We start from the raw sequence: 22,500 nt of genomic DNA, 5'->3' as shown, positions 1-22,500 counted from the left end.
AAATAAGAGAAAACAAAAGAAAAATAAAATCAGGCAAATGATGGAATACTGAAAGAAGAAAAATAAATAATATCAATATAAAAGGCTGGATTTCCAACCCCCGCTCATTATGTTTCTCGTCTTCTAAAAAAACAAAAATATATTTTTGTTACATATTGAGTAAAAATCTCTTATTAGTTATATTTATATCAACAGCGCACCACCCCACCCTGACCCGCCTCCAAAAATGTCTCCAAACACATTAATTCATTCACACCTTCATTTCCCAGGGTCCGATCTAAAGGCGGCACATTTATACGCATAAAACAAAAAATAGATGGAAGGCGTCGTGATGAACGATAAAAACGAGCGCACTGCATTCTGTCAATGGTGAGGAATTCTTATCCTGCAGTCCCTTGAATGCATGACAAGACTGATGAAACTTTTAACTCCTGTTTACATTTCCAAACGAAGATGTTCCGATTGTTTTTTTATTTTTATTTTTTTTAATCTTATTATGTGATCCTCTTTTGTATTAAACAATTTATTTCTTAATTTTTCACTTATTATTGAGACTGGGGTTAATATTTTGTTCTATTTTTTCTAATTTTCTTTATCATATTTCCAAAGGTTTCTAAGTAACTGTTATTCTCAGCTGTGCATTTTTGATTTTGCAATTTTTGGTTGATTTTGGTCCTTTTTCCCTGGGTTTTCCCAGAATTTATAGGTTATTTATTTTCTATATTATGATAAAAATAATTAACATAAATATGAATGATTCTTTATGTCAAATATAACTTTTTTTCTTTAGGTGTGTGTGTGTGTGTGTGTGTGTGTGTGTGCATGTCGGGGGTTCTCAGGGAAAAGCCAAGAAAAGACAGAAACAAATACGGCCGATCCCTTCTGGAAATGCCCCTCCTTTAAAACCCCGAATAAAAACTATAATTAGACGGGGCCCGTTTAGGCTGAAGGACCAGCCTATAGCAACCTGTGTGTTTATGTGTGTGTGTATGTGCGTGTGTGTGTGTGTGAGTGTGTGTGGTTGGGGGTCACACACTCCTTTTGGTTCAACAAATGGCGACGAATATAGATTGTAGATGTTTAGAGAAAAAGAGAAAAAGGTCTAGGACACATATGATGCCCGGCAGCCTATAGATGCCTTGTGAGTGTGTGTGTGTGTGTGTGTGTGTGATCAGGGCGGTGTCTGGTGGAATTTTTTATTTTTATTTTTTTTTTTATAGCGATATGTATCAGGATATCAGCTCAGGCGTGGTAAACAACACGTCAACACGTGCACGCTTTCAGTAAACGCAATTTTGGAGGTATATTTAATTCTCATTTTTTTTGGTCACCTCTTTTATCTGGCTGATTTCTTGCTTTTATTTTGCTGATTTCTTGCTTTTATTTTGTTGGTTTCTTGCTTTTATTTTGGTGATATCTTACTTTAATTTTGGTCAATTCTTGCTCTTATTTTGGCAGTGTTTTACTTTAATTTTGGTATCTCCTAGCTTTTATTTTGGTACTTTCTTGCATTTATTTTTGTAATTTCTTACTTTAACTTTGGTTATTTTTTGCCATTTTTTTGTTGTTTCCTGGTAATTCTAAAACCCTTTCAGAGGATTTCAGATTATTTCTTTATGTTGATTTCTTGATATTTTAAAATAAATTCTCTATCTGGTTTTGGGGTTACTGGTCTGAGAATTTTAAGGGACTTTCTGCTGTTTTTAATAAATATTTTGGAGCTGAATTACTATTAAATAATATTTACTATGTAAATTTATTTATGCATTATCAACATTTTTTGGGAATTTCATGCTGATTTTAAGGTAAATTGTGTATCACCTCCCAAGGTCATTCTATTTTCAAATAATCCAAAGATTTCTTATAAGTTTCACTGCATCGTCTGCGAAACGTCAAATCTTTTTCCTTGTTGTCGCAGACTTGACTTCAGCGAATCACACACACACGCACACACACACACACACACACACACACACTTAAAATTTCTGGTTGATTTTAATGTTTTTACAATTTAACTCTTTGTTCTTGCAAAGCTGACATGAGGTAAAGTTGTTTGGTTTAAACCTTGCCAGTAATCCGGGTTAATCCGGCAGTTTGTGTGCGTGTGTGTGTGTGTGTGTGTGTGAGTGTGTGTGAGGGGGGGGGGGGGGGGCACGGTGGCATGTTGCGGCGGCGGAACCGCCCGTATCAGTGTTTGCTCCGGTCACATGATCAGGGTGAAGGTAAGGTCTGCGACACGCGCCGACTCGCACCCTCAGCTCCACAGCAGCGACACACTCAATCGAGTGTGTGTATTTGCTTGCACAGATGCATGATATGATCCATGGAAAAATGGAAATAGTTAATAAAAACAAAACAAATAAAATAAAATAAAACAAAATCACCATAGACACAAACAGAGGGAGTCAGGACTGGGAAGTAAAATAATATAAAAAATACAAAAGTTAATAAATTAAAATATCTGTAGACAAAAAAAAAAAAGGCACGAACAAATAAATCTTTATAAATTAGAGTAAAATAAAATGACCAGAGTCATCAACACAGTGAGTTAAATTCTGGGAAGTAAAATGAAAAGACACAAACAAAACAAAACAAAATAAAATAAGAGAAAACAAAAAGAAAATGTCTGACAAAAAAATCAGTTTAAAAAAACGACTGAAAAAAAAATTACATTTTTAGCGTGACCTATAATAATATTGATAATGAAAATCAGTAAGGCAGTTACTTAAGATATACTTCTGAAGGTGTGCGCATGTGTGTGAATGTGTGTATGTGTGTGTCGGTGCACATTTGTACATATAAATACAGAAAAACTGATTAGATTTGGCATGACAAAAATACTCATTATAATAATACTGACATTTTAAAGAGATACTTGCATAAGTGTGCATGTGCACATTTGTACATACTAATACAGAAAAAAATGTATAAAAACAATAAGTAGTGGTTACTTGAGAGATGCCTGCATAGGTGTGCATGTACATTTTTGTCAATATGTATATAAAAACAAAAAAAAACATCAAATGTTTTGCATATAGGAACAACAAAAACAACAATAAGAAGTGGTAGTTATTCAATGGATACTTGCATAGGCGTGCTTGATGTGTGTGTGTGTGTGTGTGTGTGTGTGTGTGTGTGTGTGTGTGTGTGTGTGGTGTGCATGTAAAAAAAAAAAAAACAAGACAATTGTCATTATTATATTTGATATGATCAATCTTGTGATTATTTCCCCACTTCCTCTATAACACGCTTTATCCTCCGGACCTATTTTCACTTCTTCCGCTAACGCTTTGTTCCTCATCAACTTCCCTGTTGCCACAACAAGACAATAAAGAACACACACACACACACACATACAAGTACTCCGTGGTCTGAGCGTGTTGTGAGTAACTTCTTCCAGCCACTGAGGGCTTTTTGTATCATCTGCACATTCTGTGTATTTTTTTTTGTTTGTTTTATTTGGGGGGGGGGGGGGGGTGTTAATAACTGACCTTCTCTAAATTGTCATTTCTTGCAAGGCTGATTTTTATATTTTATTTTTATTTTTATGAATTTCCCAGCTGACAGGACAGAAAGTCAGATAAAACTGGTTTCCACCCCCGCCCCGCATTTCCACGCAGACAACCCATGTGACCGCCCCCCCCCCCCCCCCCCCCCCCCCCCCCCCACACACACACAAAAACAAACAAAAAAAAAAAGTAATGGAGGAAAAGCAGCCTGTCGACCTGACCTACGTCACTGAACGCATCATCACCGTCCTGTGCCCGCCCGGCCCCTCCCCGGACACACACTCCTGCGTCCTGCAGCAGATTCTCCTCATGCTGGAAACCAAACACGGGCAGAACTACCTGGTGAGACCCATGACTGCATGTTTTACGCCATTAACAGTTTTAATATCGTCATATTTCAATGAATAAATTCAGTAAAATGATGGAAAAGTTCTGGTAAAATGTGTCGCGCCGTCTCTGGTTTTTCCCACAGCTCTTGAACGTCTCACGGAGGAACGACACCCTCGACCGGATGAACCTCAGGGTAAAAACGACGGCAGGTCATGTGGCCTGTCTGGGAGTGCGATCTTTAACAACCTGTGTGTGTGTGTGTGTGTGTGTGTTAGGTGCTGGACACGGGTTGGACGGACCTCCTGGCACCCAGTCTGGATAGGATCACCAACGTCTGCGCAGCTATGGAGAACTGGCTGCAAATACATCAGAAGCACGTCCTGGTGCTGCTCTGCCAGGTCTGACCCCCTCCCCAACACACACACACACACACACACACACACACACTTTTACCCTGAGGTCTTCACTGGTTTTATTTGTGTGTGTGTGTGTGTGTGTTCTCAGGGAGATGAAGGCCTGGTTGGGGTCCTGGTGGCCTCTTACATGTTCTTCAGCAGCATGTCAGACAGGTAACACTGATGGGTTGGACTCTGTAGGAGTGTGTGTGTATGTGTGTGTGTGTGTGTGTGTGTTGTGGGGATGGATTTGTGATGTGAAGCTGTTAGCTTTTAGCTGCTGGCTAATGGTGAATGCTTAGCTCGAGATAGTAAAGCTAACCTGGCTTGTGCTATCAGTTGAAGTCATGCTGATAGCATTAGCTTGTATGCTGAAAAAGCAATGCGTGAGCTCATGCTAAGCAAATGTTAGCATTTAATATCACTTCCTGTTTCCGCGGCGCTGTTGGAGCAATGGAAGGAGAGATGACGGATAAAGGGAAATTTGAACCAGTGCGGCGGACGCGGAGGTCACCCGACGTCATGAATGGAAGTCGACTTCTGAGCAAACGCGGCGGTTTCGGCAAAATCGCGGCCTTTTAGTCACGGGAGGATGTGAAAGAACGATTGGGGATTTTGTCTTTTGAAAAAGAGGAAGATCGCTGGTGAATGAGTGGCGCTCCTGCGCTAAACGCTGACTCACCGCTGCCCCAGCAGCTGACTGTGCGAGTAGGGGGTTCACATGGCTCTGGCGCCGGTATGTCCGAGCTCTGGGTGACCTCTGCAGTTTGGAGGTCCATCTCTCGACTCCGCCCCTTTTCTGGAAACCCTTGGTCCATGAGGTCATCCAATCTCGGGAGACTTCTGGCCAGGTGGCGATGAAAAAGATTGTTCGCCGGTCGGTTGATCTCCCGTTGGGGAATGGAAGGCGAGGCCAATTTGAGCCCTTACTGGTCGATGACGACTCGATGTCACTGCTCCGATTTTTCGGAGATGTCTTTAGTTGCCCTGGATGTCTTCACAAGGGTGTCACTTGGACATCTAGTTGGTGTGCTGGTCTCCAAGCGCCGTTCAATCGACTCCAAGATGCTTGTTGGCTCCTTCGTCCGTTTTTGGTCACTCCTGGCCTTCCTGATCTCCTGGAACACCTTAACCTTCCATTGATAGGAGTAGCTGGTTATTGCTGATTGGTCAATCTTTCCTTTGCCACGACCTTCCCAAAGACCACCAGGTTCTGGTACCTCTCTGCCACCATGGGTTCCCTGCCGTCCTCCCGACAGCCCAAAAAACAGGTTCACTGTAGACTCTATACTCCAGGTGTCGGATGTCCAAGGAGTCCTACTGCAACCTCAATGGGGTCATTTCAGATCAGCAGTTTTGACACCCAGTTCCTGTTCTTTCCTTCCTTCTTCTCCACCAAGAAATGACGTTTTGCCTCCTTGCCCGACTCCTTGTTCCACCCTCCACCCTTGTCCAACTTTATGAGCATCGCTTCTCCATGTTGGCTCTGTCCTTCACGCCCTCACAGGGGGGTCTCAGCCCACGCCCTCCCCCCCATCGACTCCACCCTTCGTCGAATGGTGGACGAGGGGTTGTGGTCCCCCCTCCACCCGCCCGCCCACATCACGGACTTTTTCCATTTATACCCAACGAAAGGCTGGGAGGTCCCAGAATAGAGGCCTTTTTTCGAAACGCAAATATTGCAAATGGCAATTAGACCTTCCGCTTTCGACGCTGAGTGGTCCCGACAGAGCCGTAATTTTGGTTGGCATCAAAGCGAGACGATTGAAAGGCCCCCGGGGGGAGCTGGGATGTGGGGGGGCCTGCCAGCGGACCCCGGGGGAGACGTTGGCGACCGCTGCGCCAGAAAAATGAACTTTTTCATAAACACAATGTAGTATGTGAATAATTTAGACCGACAGCCGCGTCGCAGCAGGAAGAGAAAGACAGCGGCAATAATGTCCACAGACATGATGCTAACATTAGCGGCTACTCCTGGTGTGTGAACTTGTTTGGATGTCAGCTACATTCGTGTCTTCAGCTACCGGTTGATCACTGTGCCAACCGGTTACAATCTTGTTTGTCAGGCGGATCCATGATAATATTATTATTGTTATTATTATTTTCCCATCAGTCTGCTACTCAGACCAAAGTCTCTCTTCATCATGTTCCTTCCCATTTGTTTTGGGAACAAATGGGACATTTGTTTGGACATTGTCTTTCTTGATGGCAGTTCATAATTCCAATTAGCCAAATCGACCCTTTGGCGCCTCCTGTAGGCGATTTGATTAATTGATTTTGATTGATCGATTGGTTGATGTTGACTGGCAATACTCTGTTAGCTGGTACTAGCAATAGTGTTATCTGTCACGGCGAAGTCGGTATAAGTGACCTAAGTGCCAACAGACTGGAGGGGTTCCTGCGCTACGCTAACTCCTTCCCATGTAAAGCTTGTTGCTACTTTCGTTGAAAAGTGGAATCTGTCTCCCCCGGCGCAAATTAAATTAATTTTCTTCCCCAATAATTTTTTTCTGATGCTAAAAGTCCCAACCCTTACAATCGTTATGTTCCTGGAAAGTTTACATTTTTCCTGAAAAAAATAAATACATCTGCATTTGCACTCTCCCAGCGCAGGCCTTTCCCTCGACCACTTTGCCATGAGGAGGTTCTACAACGACAAGCTCTCCGCTAAGATGTCCGCCTCCCAAAAACGGTAAGCACCGACAGATTAAAGTTTGGGCTCTGATCGTCGGCGGATAACAACAAATGATCCGCCGTGACCTTTGAACCCCAGACTGCCATCGGATCACCTGATTTGTCACCGGGTTAAAGAGACACCGTTATTGAGTTTGGGATTAAATGATAAGAGGGAACTTTCTGAAGGGGACAAAGAAATCTGTCTCATCAGACAAAGTCGGGAGGATGAAGTAAAAAACGGTTTGCTAACGGTCAAACATTTTCGGAACCAGTGAGTTCAAAACAAAAGGTCATACTACTTCAGTTAGCAAACCGCTAAGTGTAAGGCAAAGAAGAACCATCTAGATCTTCGTCACTGCGGCATCCCTGATTCCTCTCCGTTGTCCAGGTACGCCTGGATGTTCGGGAGCTTATTAAAGGGCGGACTGAGGATGTGTCCATCTCCATCCTTCCTCCTCTGCATCGTTCTTCACGGCCTCCCCAGAATAAGGCCAGATGGAGGTGAGCTAATCATGACATAGTTAGCAATTATAACAAAACAAACTCTAGTAGTAAGTGAGCACATCTCAGTTTATCCAAAAGCGACCAAATGACGTCTAGCGGCGAAGCTGCAGGCTGCGACTCTGAACATGTACTTCATCCGAGAAACTGAGTGACATCTTACATCTTAAGAAAACTCGAAAATCCCATCTCAAAATATTAGAATATCATGAAAAAGTAATTTTTGTTTTTTTAATCGCATCACAGAAGATAAAGAAGTTAATCACAATATTCTAATTTTCTGAGACAGTCCTGCACAAGCTTGTTTGGAGAAGGTGAACCCTTCAACTTGATAACACTGCTTTCAAAAAGGGCAGGGATGTTTTCGTTTTGCTGGCTCTGCGTTTGCGAGGAAAGCAACAACGGCCTCTGTGGAGGCACCCCATTTTAGGCAGTACTTACTCTGAGCTGCTGAACACCATAGTTGTAGCTTTATTAACCTCTAGGGTAAGGGAAGGGGGGACAGAAGGAAGCTAGAATCAGGTCCTTGTTGGGGGGAGTCGGGGTGGCTGCTTCTCGGCGGCCTAACGCCTGGAGTCCATCGTGGACAACGCGTGCATCTGGAAACTAAAGGATGTTCCCTTGTCCGCATCGGCTTTTGTACTTCTGAGAACAACAGTTGCAGTTTTTCTCCCGGCAATCTTCAACTTTTGTTGAGGTCAACCCCGAAGCCGGGAGCGGGCCTCCTGCCCGACACATGATTTGATCACTTTGCACATGGTCTGTTTTCAATATCAACCTTCTGGCGTTCTTCCTAGAGTGCTGCCTCTTCCTGCGAGTCTACCAGAACCTGCAGCCTGTCTGCACCTCAGCCGTCTAGTAAGAAATACTTCATCCGCCCTCCCGCTCGCGACAGCACGATCACGCCGCGGGTTGTTACGTAACGGCAGGTAATGTGTTCCCGTCCACCTCAGCTGCGCTAACGTGGTTCAGAGTGATCGGCTCTACATGGTGCTCCAGCCGGCCCAGCTGCTCCAGGGCGATGTCATGGTGAGGAGAAGGCCAAGCTAAAAGCTTACAGATAGCTGTAGTTGTTGCCTGATCGAAAGAGTCGCCTCCATGCCGGCATCAGGCGGACACTCCTCCGGTACTGCCGAGAAACGTCCATTCCATACGCCGACTCGTAATCGTCAGCCCTGAAACGCAGCCCCGCTGCTTCCCGGCTAGCTGCTTTATCGCTAGCTAACACTGATTAGCTGAGATGTAAATACTAATAAGTTGCAATTGTATCAGTTTATGTGAAGTACTTTTACGCACCTTTTATGTATGCCAAAAGCGCGCTAGCTCCGTTGTCAACGCTCGCCTCCTCTGCCTCCCCCCCGATCGCAGGTGGTTTGCTATCACAAGAACAACCTGCTGCTGAGACGCCAGGTTGTCTTCCGCCTCCAGTTTCACACAGGTTTCATCCGTCAGCACACGCTCACTTTCACCAAGGCGGACCTCGACTGCGCCAGCAAAGGTATTTATTCCGCCGGTTACACATTAATAACCGCCGTGTCGTGAGAAAACTGTGCCTGCGTGAAGGCCCGATATTCCTTAGAGACCCGTTATCGGCAGCGCAGGTGTGTTAAACCCGCAGGGATTAACTAGCCAGCTCTCCCCGTTTCTCCGTCCAAAAAACTCCAGATCCCCGATTCCCAGAAGGCGGACGAGTGGAGCTCATATTTTCGGACAGCCCGGAAATGTCAGCAGGTACGTTTGGCTGTTGGACCAAGATAATGTGTTCACGGCGTCCCAATGAAAACACCTCTTAGGGGATTTGTTCAGGCCCGATCAGGATCCGGTTGGTCCAAACGATAGTCATAGCCATGAAATACGCCTCGAATTGCTAATCCACCGAGGGTCGCTAACTTTCTGGCTAACAGACACATTGAAACACTGCCAAAAGTTTGACCCATGTGTCAACTGTTGCTACAAGCTGGACCATCATCAGATAAACTACTCATTCATTCGCAGTGGAGCTGGAGTCGGTCCCACATGCTATGAAGCAAAAAGCGGGGTTTAACCTGGAAGAGGTCACCTGTCAATCACAGACATCCAAGCATTCAACCATTCACTTATGTCCATTTTAGAGTTTTCATTGAACCTACTGACTGCTGGGGTGGGAAGATGGGAAACCGGGAGAAAAAACAGTCCTGCAAACCGGTGCGGCGGCTGCCACTGTGCTGCCCACCCTTAAAACAAACAACATCTTCTATTTGTGAAGGAGTGGACATACAGTGTGTGTTCTGTATTTTACTTTCTTGGTGTAGAAACACTTCTTTAATACTTTGGAGTACTTGGACATCCGTCCTGTTTGGGGATACAAAGACCCGTTACTCCATCAGGTAAATAATCAAGGACTGACGCCCTCTGTTGAGGTTAAATTCTGATCTGTGCAGACAAAATGGTTTCCAGTCTAAAAAATTACGACTTTGGGAAACGGGGACTCTGGCGCCGGGGGACGGCGCTTTTGCAAAAGATATTAACTTTATTTTGTTTTATTTCCAGGCGACATTCGGAATTTGGAGAGAAAAACAGACGATAGGCGAGCGTTGCCGAGTCAAAGTAGAGAGACGGCGCTGAGAACAAATAGCGACGGTGTTATTTTCCCTGCTGGTAGTCGAGCCTCCACATGTGACTATTTGGTTTCCGCTTGGTTCCATTTCAGTTCCGACTGCTGTTGGAGAAGCTCCAGAGAGCCTGTGTCTTTAGCATCTAGCTAATGCTAAAGCTACCCTTGAGTCTGACCGAAACTAACTAATTGAAACCCCTATTCGAAGGGGCCCCAAACAACATTGAGCAAAGGAATGTCATACCCTGAATTACACATTGGGTACATTGTCTTTTGGCTAGCTGGCTACGACTGTATCAAGCTAGCTACGACTGTATCAAGCTAGCTACGACTGTATCAGCACAACGGGGCGGGCCATTCCTTGGTCTTTATCCGCGGAGGCTCTCCGGCACCAAAGCGACCCCAGACGATGGGGATCTGCTCGCTAACCGTTCATTTTTGGACATTTAGCATCCCTGGTCTTTTGGGACTTTTTTGCAGTACCGAAAACCTTTTCAAGAGCCGGGCTGTTTCTTTGAGCTATTCGGAAAGCAGAGGCATCGGGGACAGTGGACCTCAGTCCCTAGAACCGTTCAGCTTCTCCTCCGAGGAAGGGTTTTCTTGTAGTTCTTAGGAACTACAAGAAAACCATTCCTGAAAACTATTGCGGTCACTGGTCGGCTGTTTACTTGTGACGAAAAAAACAGACCGACGAGGAGGTCCAAGCTCCTCAGGCCTGGGGGTTTCCAGGGTTCTCAGAGGAGCATAAACATTCTGGTCAAAATAAGTACAGAGTTAGCTAGCGGTGGGGTACTTCACACGGGGGGAAAACAAAAACAACCCTGCCTCCATCCAGCTTTGTCTTCTCTTGACACTTTCTTGGGGATTAATCATTTTCCTTTTCCGCCAAAGTCAGCTGTTTTCTCAAACTCTTGGTACAATGCTACAAGGCGGATGGTGTTCAGACACCGGAAGTCACCGGGACGAGGGCGGAGTTGCGTCCGAAAAGACGCCCCCTCCCCCCGGCCCTTCAATAGGAACCAGCATGAGGGGTTAAAACACACAGACATGCTTGTACTTGCTACAAGTACTTGTACCCCCCAACATAACAGCCGAGACCCCGGCACCCATCCAAGAAGTACTCGGCCCCATTGCTTCAGTAAAAAAGTAAACACATAATACCATACTTTACTACTTCAAGTACATGAAGTAAAAATAGTCAAATATGTATTACAGATGCCTAATGTACATGCGGTATTCCTACTGCTTGAGGTCAAAAGTTTGAAGTACCGTCATTTCCCGACTGTAAGCTGCAAGTTTTTTCCTACCCTTTGAACACTGTGGCTTAAACAACGATGCAGCTAATTTATGGATTGTTTTTGCGACATAGAAAAAGACGACTTTAACGGTTTCAGTGCCCAAGAGGAAGACCGAGATAGCGATCAGCTGGAACAGGACAAAGCGGGGATAGAAAATGGATGGCCAGATTGTATTATTTATTATTAATTTACCAATTACCAGTACGTATTTGTGGATTTTATGGGTGTGTATTTAAATCAAAATTCAAAAAAATGTTTCTGTGTCTACCTCATGTTACAACGTAGACACCCGTGGCTTGTATGTACGTATATATTTGTTTATTTTTTGCCGGTGCGGCTTATATTCAGGTGCGCTCAATAGTCCAGAAATTACGGTATTCTATTGACTGCTGGGTATCTAGTAAACATACCTGTCACTCACATGCGGTGTAGCACAAATTACCATATATAAGGTCAAAATATATATTCATATATTTTTAGGTGTTAAGAAACAGACAGAATATATTGTCTCATTTTTAATTGCCGACCCCTAATGGACCAATCAGAGACCGGTATACTGACCACAATTCCGTCCCCTTTCTGACTTGCTGCTCGTCACTCAAGTGCACAGCTTTACCGCAGTACTCGAGTACCGTCCTGAGATTAAAACACACAGATCTAAAGTGTGATCTATAAGGAAAGTGAAGGCGCTGCACCCAAGTTGACCTCATCCTGCAGGTGGAGAATCGAAGCGTACGAAAAAAAAAAAAATGTTTCCATTTGAAACCGGACTGGGCACTTTGCAGTCAGCTGATTGTTGTGTGTTCATGTGTGTGTCACCTAACCCGTCTGTCACCTCCACCCCACTCAGGTAAAGAGCAGTGGCACAACGGACCCTCGGTGGCGGTGGACTACGACACCTCGCACCCTCTGGTCCGGCGGGACTCGTATCAAGACGCCTCCTCGACGGGAGCAGGTAAGACATTTCCGGACGAGCCGTACATCCGGGCGGGTTTACCTGCAACGAACCGAATCACTTCGAATCACCTTTTTTTTTTTTTATAGTTGATTATCGTGGGATTTCTGCGGAGCAACCATGATAAAACCTTCCACCTCGAGCGCATTTATCCCTTCCCCCTGGCCACTTCCTCAAAACCCACCCAACTGATTGGCTGCACCTGTTTCTTCATCCGCCCGCCGAACCTTGGTGTTTTTAGCTTGTTTTGTTTACCACAAGCGGCAAAAAAAAAACCCCGAAAACCCTCCTTCACTGTTTTTTTTTTTACTGTTTTAGCACGGCGTGGGTGCAGATCCTCCGCTGCGGTCGGGCCTTTGCGCGCGATTGTTTTCTTGTTTTCGCCCGTCAGGTCGTCGTCTGAGACCTCGCCGGCGTCCTCCCGGGAAACGACACTCATCTGGACGGCAGGCGTGCATCTTCGCCTTGTTTTCCCTTCTCAAAGTTTCCACGCGTAGCTGGGAAAAGCCTCTGCGCACGAGAAAAACAAGCAAAAACGTACACGAGGAGAGGACACACACACACACACACACACACACACACACGTATCCGGACATCTGAGTCAATCACGTGAAGCAGCGGGTTGAGGTCGCGACTCCAGCTGTTTTAACGGCGCTGCTAAATCTGCTCGGAGGCCCCGACGTGTAATTTAGACAGACCCGCTCACAAACGCACTCGCACACGGCTATTACGCCAACCGCCGCTCACACACACACACACACACACACACACACACACACACACGCACGAGAGGAGGTTCGCGGCGAATCGGCAACACACTCGTTGGCGAGAAAGTCGTCTGCAGCCACAGGTGGTTCTACTTTTCCCCTCCTATCGCCGCGTCTCCTTTTTCACCCCCCCTCCCTTCGCTCCAGGTTCAAGTTGCGGGTTGCAATTTGTCCGTGTCTCCTCGTTATTGTCCCGGAACCCCGGCCCCACCCCCGCACACACACACACACACACACACACACACACCAAAAACACACCCCTTGCTCCCGCTTGTTTACATTCCCTTCTCCATAGCTGGCCGACCTCAAGCTTCCCTGTTGTTGTTTTGGTCTTCCACCTACATGCATGTTGATTTGCACACACACACACACACACACACAGTGCTTTCTACCTGAACGCGTCTGGGGATAGGATGCACGAGTGGAGCGCTGGAAGAGGGGGGGTTGAAAACAGCGAAGGCGGGGATTTGAAGCAGCGGAGGAGGAGGAGGAGAGTAGGTGGGCGGACACAGGGGGGGCTGTTAGCACCTTAAGAGAAAGAATTTAGCTTGTTTTCCTGCCCAGGAGAGAGAGAGAGAGAGAAAGAGGGAAAGAGGGAGGGATCGAGAGATCGAGGAAGAGGGAGAGAGTCGCTCCGAGCCTCCTCATCCTTCCCATTCTGTCCTCGTCCTTGCCCTTCTTTTCCTTCTCATCTGTTCCTCTTCTTCCTCTCTCTCTCTCTCTCCGACGGGAGACTCCGGCTACATCCTGTTTCTGGTCTGCAGAGGCGACAGGGAAAGTGACCGCAGGTAACAAAAAACAAGAAGCTTTTTATAAAAACGATTAGCTTTTTATATTTGAAGTTAAGACTGTTTGTGTAGCTTGTTTAAGTGAAGCGTTTTGTGTGTGTGTGTGTGTGTTTGTGTGCACATTCTATCAGACCAGCTGTGTAGCTTTGACCACGCACGTCTGGTATTTGTGTTTTTACAGCCTCTCCGGGCTGGAGAGGCAGCGCTCGCTCCGCTCTTAACTTAAATCAGAGTGAAAAAAATCCCTTATCTTAACATTCTGCCTTTTATTCTTTTATTATTTCACCGTAACTCTCTCTTAGTCTCTTTTTGTCTCGACCGACCGCTCGCTGCCAGTCAGTTAAAGAATAACAGAGTGATTGACCTCAGGTACACCTCTTGACAGACACGTCCTTTACGTGACACACACACACACACACACACACACACACAGACACGCGTGCGCGCACATTCATCCGCCTGCAGCCACAAAGGACCCCTGTGTTATCTACACGCCGTGCGTCCGGACAGGTGTTGTGCATGTGTGTGTGTGTGTCGGAGTGAATCATGCGTACTATGGCGAAGGTATGGAGGCACGCATATCCAACCATGAGGGTGGAATTCGGATTCTTAAGCGTTTTTTTTTTTTTTTTGTTTTGTTCAAACAATAGAGATGAGCTGATAAAAATTCTGCTCAGCTGCATTTGTTGTAAAAAAAAAAAAAAAAATTATTTTTTTTATTTTTTTTGGCCCTTTTTTTTTCTAGCATGACCATTTTTTAGCTGTTTTTTTTTTTTTTTTTTTTTTTTTTTTTTTTTAGCACGACGGTCCTAGTAGTCACCGAAACCCGGCAGATAACAGGAAGTATGTACAGCGTCGACGGGGAAAGGGTTAAATTTTCTCAACTGTCCCAGGAGATCCATTTGTTTGTCGTAAAATTCAATCCTGCCTCGGCGGATGACGATAATCACATGTCGGGCGATCGGACGCTGACGCTGTTATTTCTATTTCCTCTCCGCAGCCTCCTCGCCTCCCGTCCCGGACGGCGGTAGCGGCGCTCTGTACACCCAAGTGAGGAAGAAGAGCGAGGAGGAAAGGCCCTGGTCGCCTCTCGCCGCCGCCAGCAGCGACTCGGGCCTGTCGGTCGGGTCTCGGGACGAGACCAGAGCCCGGCTGAGAGAGGGGGCGGCGCAGGACAGGTGCGCCCAGGTGGGGAGGCCCGTCCCCGGGGTCCGGTTTGAGCCGGTCCGGCCTCTCCTGGAGGTCATGACGGAGCTGGCCGCCGCCGGGAGGGGAGAGGGGGCGACGTCGGGATGCGAGCCCGTGCCGAGACGCAACGGGGACGCTTCGTCCGCCGAGCGGGAGACGGACATATTGGAAGACGAAGACGAGGATGCGCCGATTTCCGGCGTCTGGACGGAGAACCACATCAACGGGGAAAACGGTTCGCCTAGGGTGAGGAAAGAGATGACAGCGGTTGCCCTGGATACGCCGGACGGCCACCGCCCGTTTGGACGCGACAACCACTCCGGTGGCGAGGAGAACTTGGAGTCTCTGACTACCGACATGGACGAGTCAATGGAGCAGCTGAACCAGCTGATTCTGGAACTGGACCCGACCTTCGTTCCCATCTCGACCCGCTGCGCCCCCCTAAAACGGTCCGCCTCCGCGCACCCCAACGGCCTCAGCAACACGGGAAGCGCCCATCAGTCCGGTAAGGCGCCTTTCAAAATAAAATAACGCGGAGAAAGTCACGGGTGCGGCTCTGGAGTCAGGGAGCGGTGCGTTTTACTGCTCGGGATATAAACATTTAAAAAAAAAATTACATAAACAAACCTCAGGTTACCACGGCGACACACAGGCGTCCACTGTGCCGCCTTGACACACACCTGAGTCAACCGGCCCGAGCCTGGAAACGCCGGCTCGGCACAGAGAGCCTTTTATGATTTATAACCCCCTCCACCCGAGTGAGTGAACCGAACTGTGGAAATCTCCACGGTTGCTTCTAGAAGGTGTGTGTTTGCGCGTGGTTTTGGAAGTGTTTGATTAAAACGTCGCGCGGTGTTAGCGGCCGCCGCATGAGGGTTTATTTACCCCTCCGTTTGTCTTACAAGGGTGGTGGAAATCCACGGAGTTGGCGGGACGGAGCGGGGCCGGGCGGGGCCGGGTGACGTGGCGAGCGGCGCCGCTGGTGCACGTGTACGCGCACGGGGCCGTCGGCGAGACGAGGAAAACGTGACGAGGAAAGGCGAAGATAATCACTGCCGGTGGAGATGTGTGGGGATGAAAGGTTCCTCTCTTATCTGTAAACAGAGTCGTCAACCTCCATCCAATAACGTGTTTTTTTTTTTGACAATTCACACCCTGCAGGGCTTCCGCCTCACAGCGAGAACGTACTCCGGGTTCCTCACACCGTCCAAAATCACGCAGGAGACCCCGATAGGCTCCGCCCCCTTCCCCCACGGGATTAGCACAACAGATAATGAACGAAAGAATCAATATACGACATCATCGTCAAGTTTCGTGCCGACTTCGTCCGATCGGCGACCCAGATTCGATCGGATGTCGCTCCGATCGACACGGATCAATTATTCAGTCGTATATAAAATAACCACTCCCTTATCTTTGCCCCGGTTTTATTTATGTCTGCTGTCATAAATAAATAATCGAACCGGCGCCGGAGGCCACAACTTGAACCTGAAGGCGCGACCTCGACGGGGTCGTAGGCGTCCCGGCGACGTCACGGCTCCGGCGGCGTTTCGCCCACGGAGCAGCTGCTCCTTCAAAGCAGCTCCGCGAGGCGGCTCTGGACGCTCGCAGGGGTCGGGGGGCGGCCCCTGAATCATGGCTGTCAAGGGGGGTCCCCTTTGGGGCGGAGGGGGTATTTGACCTTTCACCCCCGTGCGTTGCTAGAACTCGTCCTTCCATTGTGGAAAGTTTAGCGCAGGAAATGGAGCGTATGTAGGTCACTGAGGGTGTCGGTGGGCGGCGGGGAGCCGGGGGTTGGTTCCCCGGGGGCCACAGCTGAAGCACCGGCGCTGATATTTCACAGCTTAGCTATCGTGACAGCCGCTGTTTGTGAGTCTGTTTGTAACATGTGTTTTTGGAGGCGGCGCTCTCGGACGAGGAATGCTTTTGAAGTCGACGTGATTGTTTACTCCTCGCCGCCGCCAGCTCTGTCGTGCTCAGGCAACGCCGAGAACCGAAGATCGAGACGCGCTTTTTACAGCAGGTGCTTTTGACAGATGGATCAGAACCAGCATCAAACATACCACAAGTAAACCCTAAAAATACAGTAAAAATACTGTAAATACCATGGGATTGGACTCTATCAGAAGGAATAAAATGTCTTGTCAAACCAAAAAATTCTGGGAAATATGTTGGACCTGGTTGGCTGGAACCATCGCAATACCAGGGTTAATGAGCTGAAAAAAAAAATAATTAAAAATAGATACCAGGATATTAGACTGATCAGTGCTATCAATCGCCTCTATCGGACAGCTAGAATTTGGTTCCAGGAAGTAGCCTCCTCTGAAGCTTCCTTTTAGTTTTGCGTTCCCCCGGGCAGTAAGGGGCCACGGGAGGGCAAGAGTCTGCTCCGTGCACTTTGAGCACGACTCAACAACAAACTGACGCAAAGAAGAGTACGACGACACGGATCACCGTGGATTATTCGCCCGAAAAAACCCAAAGCTAGCTAATTCTGGATGAATTTTAGCCAAAACGATGTAGCATAGCAGGCCAGGAGACTTCAGATCTCTCCGTAGCTCCGATTCTCGCCGGTTATTTCCATTTACGAAAGGTTTTAAAAATGGCACTCTGGAAGAAGTATCCAATAATGGTTGTGCCTTATGAGTTCCACCAAGTAACTGCGTCACGTGCGTTCCTGAGGAACCGTAAAGTGGTTCTAGGTGCAGAAGGTCCACGGTCCCTGGTTCCTGAAAGTTCTGGAAACTCCAAAATTTTCCTACAGCGCCTGAGTTTTCACCCCGGCTGCGGAATCAACGACTCAGACGCCCGACTTCCTCCTCCTTGTTCTTGCTAACGGAGAATGGAGAATGGACGGCCGTGACCCCGACATCTTCTCCCGAACCGTGGTGCACATTTAACTCCTTCTCTTCCCGCTGTTTTGGAAATGATTCGAAATAAACCAGAGCTGAGCCGGCACATTTCCTGATCGGACTCTGACTTTGCTTCGGCAATAATTAATCCGGTGACACCGTGAACGTGCGGTCGCTAAAAAAAAAAAAAAAAAAAAGGGAAACAAGCCTGTGTTTGGGGTTGGGGAGTCCAACGAGGAAGCGATGTAACCTGCGGTCCGGGGATATCAATGCTTGCTGGGGAAATCTAAAAACCATGAGTGCAGTGGGGTGGAGGGTGGGGGGAGAAGAGAGATGGACTGATTGTTCCGGCAGATGTTCTTCCGAGAATACGTGTCGGCGCTGCGCCATCCGGTCACACCGGCGTCCCGCTCGAGGCCCCGATGATGGGAGCCACGCAAAGCCATGCAGGCGCCGATAGACGCCTTTGTCCCAGGCCAGACGCGGCAAACAACGGGGTAAACTCTTAGTTTTGCTTTCCCGCGGGCGGTAAAGGGCCACGTCTGCTATGTGCACCTTGAGCACTACTCAAAAACAAAAACGATACGGATAATCGTGGACTATCAGACGGGTTGGAGGTGTTTTAACTTTCTACCCTGCACTGCGAAAAGCGCATTGTTAGCTAATGCCGTACTTATTTTAGCCAAAATGTTGATGTTACACTGCAAGCCCCCTCTGGCCAGAAAACCCCGGACCTCATCGTAGCTCCGATTTTTGACGGTTGTGTCCATTTTGTCGCAAATAAAATGCCGATCGGTGGCTGCGGTAGTTTTTAAAAGCGTCCGATAATAGGTGTGACTTATGAGTTCCACCAAGCACCCACGTCAGGTGAGTCCTAAAGAACCGTAATGTGGTTCCGGAAACTCCAGGGAACTCCAAAAATTTCCTACCGCGCCTGAGTTTTTTCCCGTACTGGCTGTTGAATCATCAACTCAGACGGGAGCCACGCAAAAGGAGCTGATAGACGCCTTTGTCTCGGGCCAGACGCGGCAAACAAGGGGGGCGCGGCATCGGCGTCATCCGCCGCCGCCGCCGCCGAACGCGACTTCCGAGAGACAGTGGATTTAATTTCACAGGAGGAGGAGCTGCAATCCTTTGTCTGATTACACTTGAGACGCTAATCTGTCCGTCTCCTCTTCGTGTCTCCTTTCCCCCCGTCAGGCTGGAGGCAGCGGAGGCAGCTCACCGACGTGACGGACTACGCCGGCCTCCCCAGTCCCGGCTGGAGGGCGGGTTCGAATCAGTGCTTCGGAATCTCTCCCATCCACAACCCCACCCTTTCTCCAGCTCAGGTAATCTTCCCAGACAGCAAAATATCGCACTTGGAATGTTCCTACAACATTTTCTGGGTTCTGTTTCAACCGGCCCTTGATTCGGGCACATCGGGGATACATCTCAGAGCGCTTTCGGTTTCGCTTTCACAGGGAATCAACTCGGGTGCAGCCGGGATGCTAATGCTAATGCTCGAAGCAGCCAGAAAACAGCGCCTCTTGGGAGCCTTCGGGTCTGATCTGGGCCTGGAATCTCTATATTTTCAGTGTTCAGCGGGGAGTTAAAGCTGTTTCACGCCGGTGACTTGTAGAAATGCGGTGTGGAGAACGTGGAAAAGCAGAAGAATGCGTCGTGTGACGGCGAACAACACGGGAAGTTTCACAAGCAGGCACAACTCCTTCGCACAGCAACGGCCTCAAAGCGAAATGGTGTTTATCTTGGCTAATCAGATCATAGACTTGATGCTAACACTAGCAGTCGGGCCTTCTCTCTGAATGCTAACATGCTCGCTACCTGTCAGGACCGAAACTCAAGTCAGATTTATCATTGCACAACCAACAAACAAATTGAATAAATCAATAATCTCCAAAAAACATGTCATTCCTGAAATACAGTGTGTGCAGATTCGCCAACAGATCCCCCTCTGCTGGAGCTCTTAGTGAAAAATACCAAGAAAACACATGAAATCAAGTGAAATTCACAAGACTAATGTTAGCGACACAATAGCATCCGGGCCACAAAGTCAACAATTTGACCAGGACATAATGTTTTTTTTATTACGCTTGAAGACGTCGTGCTGTCACACAGACAGCACTTGTTCACTCAATAGCTAGCTAGCTAGCTGTTAGCCACCAGCCGGATTCAGGGTCGAACGCAACCGAGGCTAATTGGAAATACGATTACCAATCCCTCTTTCTTGAGCCGGCAACTCGCCTTTTATTTCCTCTTTTATTTTTTATTTCCGACCAAAAAGTGCGGAACCCTTGTGGCATCCGGCCGTCGCCCAATTATTCGGATGTTTTATTCCCAAACAATTACCTGCCATGGGAATGAGATGTCTCACTACTAATCAATATATAATTAGTTGTGTTTTCTGAGGAGACGCCCGGCGTCTCAGACAGGGGAAACCGCCCCCGTTGGCTAATGCCGTTTGGAAATGCTTGTGGCTAACGGTTGACGCACATACGCCCATCCCATTGGCCCGTTTCAACACACACACACACACACACACACATACTTGATTTACTTAACCGTTACCGACAGCGACGAGATCAACGGGGATCTGAAACGCGCCCGCGGGTCCGGTCGGGTCCGGTCGGGTCCGATCCCGCCGTCACGCGCACAAACATCCTGCGGGGACGAAACTACTTTTCCTCCACTTTTTCCACTCCTTTTTTTGTTTCATTTTTTTTTTAATTCTTGCGTTCATTCTTCTGGCTGGGTGGCATGAGCGGCCCGGGGTGTTTACACCAAAACAAAGGCTGCAGCCGCACACAGATCACAAGACCGATATCTGGTGGTGTGTGTGTGAGCGTGTGTTTGTCACATTAAACCGTAAAAAAAAAAAAAAAAAAAAGCTCAATACATCTCCTTGTTTGGTTTCCTTCTCACTTCTTCCTCTCCATTGTTTCAGAAGCATCAGCAGCTCTGCAAGACCAACAGCGAGAACCGGCACAACGCCGTCCCGCCCACCCCTGCCTTCCCGGTGTCTCCTCCGACGCCGTACGGTGAGAGATGACTCTCCACACACACACACACACACACACACACACACACACACACTTTCCCCCCTGTCTTATCTCCCTCCCTCTTCTCTCCCCAGTGAAAAACTTCTCAGAGCTTTCTCAGCTGGGCGCCGGCGGCCTATGGGACAGCGGCACGCAAGGTACGCTTCCCCTCCCCCGTGTGTTTGTGTGTGTGTGTGTGTGTGTGTGTGATCGTCTATATCTGCGCTTCCCGCTTCATCTGCGAGAAAGTCTTAGCCGAGACGCTTGCTCTCAATGGGGTACAAGAGCCGGCTGGAATGTTCCCCCCACACACACACACACATGCATGCACACACACATACACACCTGGCCGGTCCGTTGTCGCCGTTGGCTAGTTACAGAGGGCACGGGTCTGTTTTTGGCAAATCAAGGTCTTATTAAATGATTCGCCTCGTGCACAGGACTGGGTTTGGACATCCTATCAGCTGATGCGGCTAATAATAGTCGAGGGTGACTAAGGAAGGCCGGCGCTCGCAGGATGTCCACCCGCGTCCTGTTCAGGGAGGGGAGGGTCTTTTGTTGCCGGGACATCCGGAGGGGGGAACGCAGGCCGCGGAGATACACAGCTGCACAACTTTTTTTTTTTTTTTGGCTGAAGTGTGTGCAGGAGGTGTTCCGTGGCCGTCACATTTCATTCAGTTTTTTTTTTTTTTTTTTTTTTTTTTTTGTCATTAAGCACATTGTGCTCTGGAGCCGTGGCCGCGCTCAGAAGTCAGAGGGCTGGGTTTCTAACGTCAGAATCGGGGCGGTAAATGCGATCCGTAAAAGGGAATTTGATCTTGGCAGAACATCAGCGACACCCCTGGGTTTTAAAATCCGAGATGGCCGAGCTGGGCGAGAACACACTACTGTTTATATAAATATAAACCATATACATATATGTATGGGCACTGATTTCTGGTTATTGTTATCTGTAGGCCGTAATCATCAAAACTTAAAATAAATAAATCAAGGCTTGAATTATTTCACTCTATGTGTAATTAAACTATACAATATATAGATTTCACTTCACTGAACTGACAAACAATATTATTCTTATATAAATCTCTATAACATCCTTTTTTTTTTCATGGTGTTAATTTTTCGAGCTGTACCCGTGTATGAAGACGTACTGTCTTCAGACGTGTAAAAAGAATGCCGCGTTCCTGACGTGTAACGCTGTTTAATTTAAAACGCGGCATTAGCATGCTAGCCGGCTAGCGCAACAAGTCTCACTTGTCTTGTAATACTACTTTTCGCCTGAGGGTGGCAGTAGTGAGTCACTGCAGCAACAACAACAACAACAACAACAAAACCAAAAAAAAGAAAACACAGGCTTACTGATGATAATAATTCTTAAGAAAACACTGTTGTTGCTCAAGGGGTTATGTATATTTTCCATAAAAAAAAAACAAAGAAAACCAGGAATTACATAGGAAACACACAACATCCTTCACTTCCGATCAGCCGAAATCAAAAAGTCACACTGAAAACAAAACTAAAAGTCAGAGAAAAAAAAAAAAGAAATCAAAGTTTATCACCTTGTTCTACGTTGTTTTCCCCTTCCGGACGCGCACGTAAGCATAACCATT

At 47.4% G+C, this 22,500-nt stretch overlaps 1 protein-coding gene across 1 annotated transcript in view; it reads left to right on the top strand.

The window, feature by feature from the left end:
* The first annotated feature begins 3,701 nt into the window (after nucleotides 1-3,701).
* tns3.2 (tensin 3, tandem duplicate 2) overlaps nucleotides 3,702-22,500 on the top strand; it is a 40,366-nt gene continuing 21,567 nt past the window's right edge. Inside the window, exons 1-15 of the mRNA XM_086144510.1 lie at nucleotides 3,702-3,851; nucleotides 3,982-4,032; nucleotides 4,115-4,237; nucleotides 4,344-4,408; nucleotides 6,843-6,926; nucleotides 7,299-7,411; nucleotides 8,209-8,269; nucleotides 8,365-8,440; nucleotides 8,780-8,909; nucleotides 9,077-9,142; nucleotides 12,153-12,257; nucleotides 14,813-15,505; nucleotides 19,053-19,183; nucleotides 20,797-20,890; nucleotides 20,986-21,048. Coding sequence (XP_086000636.1) covers nucleotides 3,702-3,851; nucleotides 3,982-4,032; nucleotides 4,115-4,237; nucleotides 4,344-4,408; nucleotides 6,843-6,926; nucleotides 7,299-7,411; nucleotides 8,209-8,269; nucleotides 8,365-8,440; nucleotides 8,780-8,909; nucleotides 9,077-9,142; nucleotides 12,153-12,257; nucleotides 14,813-15,505; nucleotides 19,053-19,183; nucleotides 20,797-20,890; nucleotides 20,986-21,048 — 2,005 coding nt within the window. The remainder of the gene's footprint in view (nucleotides 3,852-3,981; nucleotides 4,033-4,114; nucleotides 4,238-4,343; nucleotides 4,409-6,842; nucleotides 6,927-7,298; nucleotides 7,412-8,208; nucleotides 8,270-8,364; nucleotides 8,441-8,779; nucleotides 8,910-9,076; nucleotides 9,143-12,152; nucleotides 12,258-14,812; nucleotides 15,506-19,052; nucleotides 19,184-20,796; nucleotides 20,891-20,985; nucleotides 21,049-22,500) is intronic.

The sequence above is a fragment of the Fistularia commersonii genome, chromosome 1, assembly GCF_037954325.1.
Source record: "Fistularia commersonii isolate RoL2024-O1a breed Wild chromosome 1, RoL_Fcom_v1.0, whole genome shotgun sequence".
In the NCBI taxonomy this organism is placed as follows: domain Eukaryota; kingdom Metazoa; phylum Chordata; class Actinopteri; order Syngnathiformes; family Fistulariidae; genus Fistularia; species Fistularia commersonii.
This window is presented reverse-complemented; position numbering and strand designations above follow the sequence as displayed.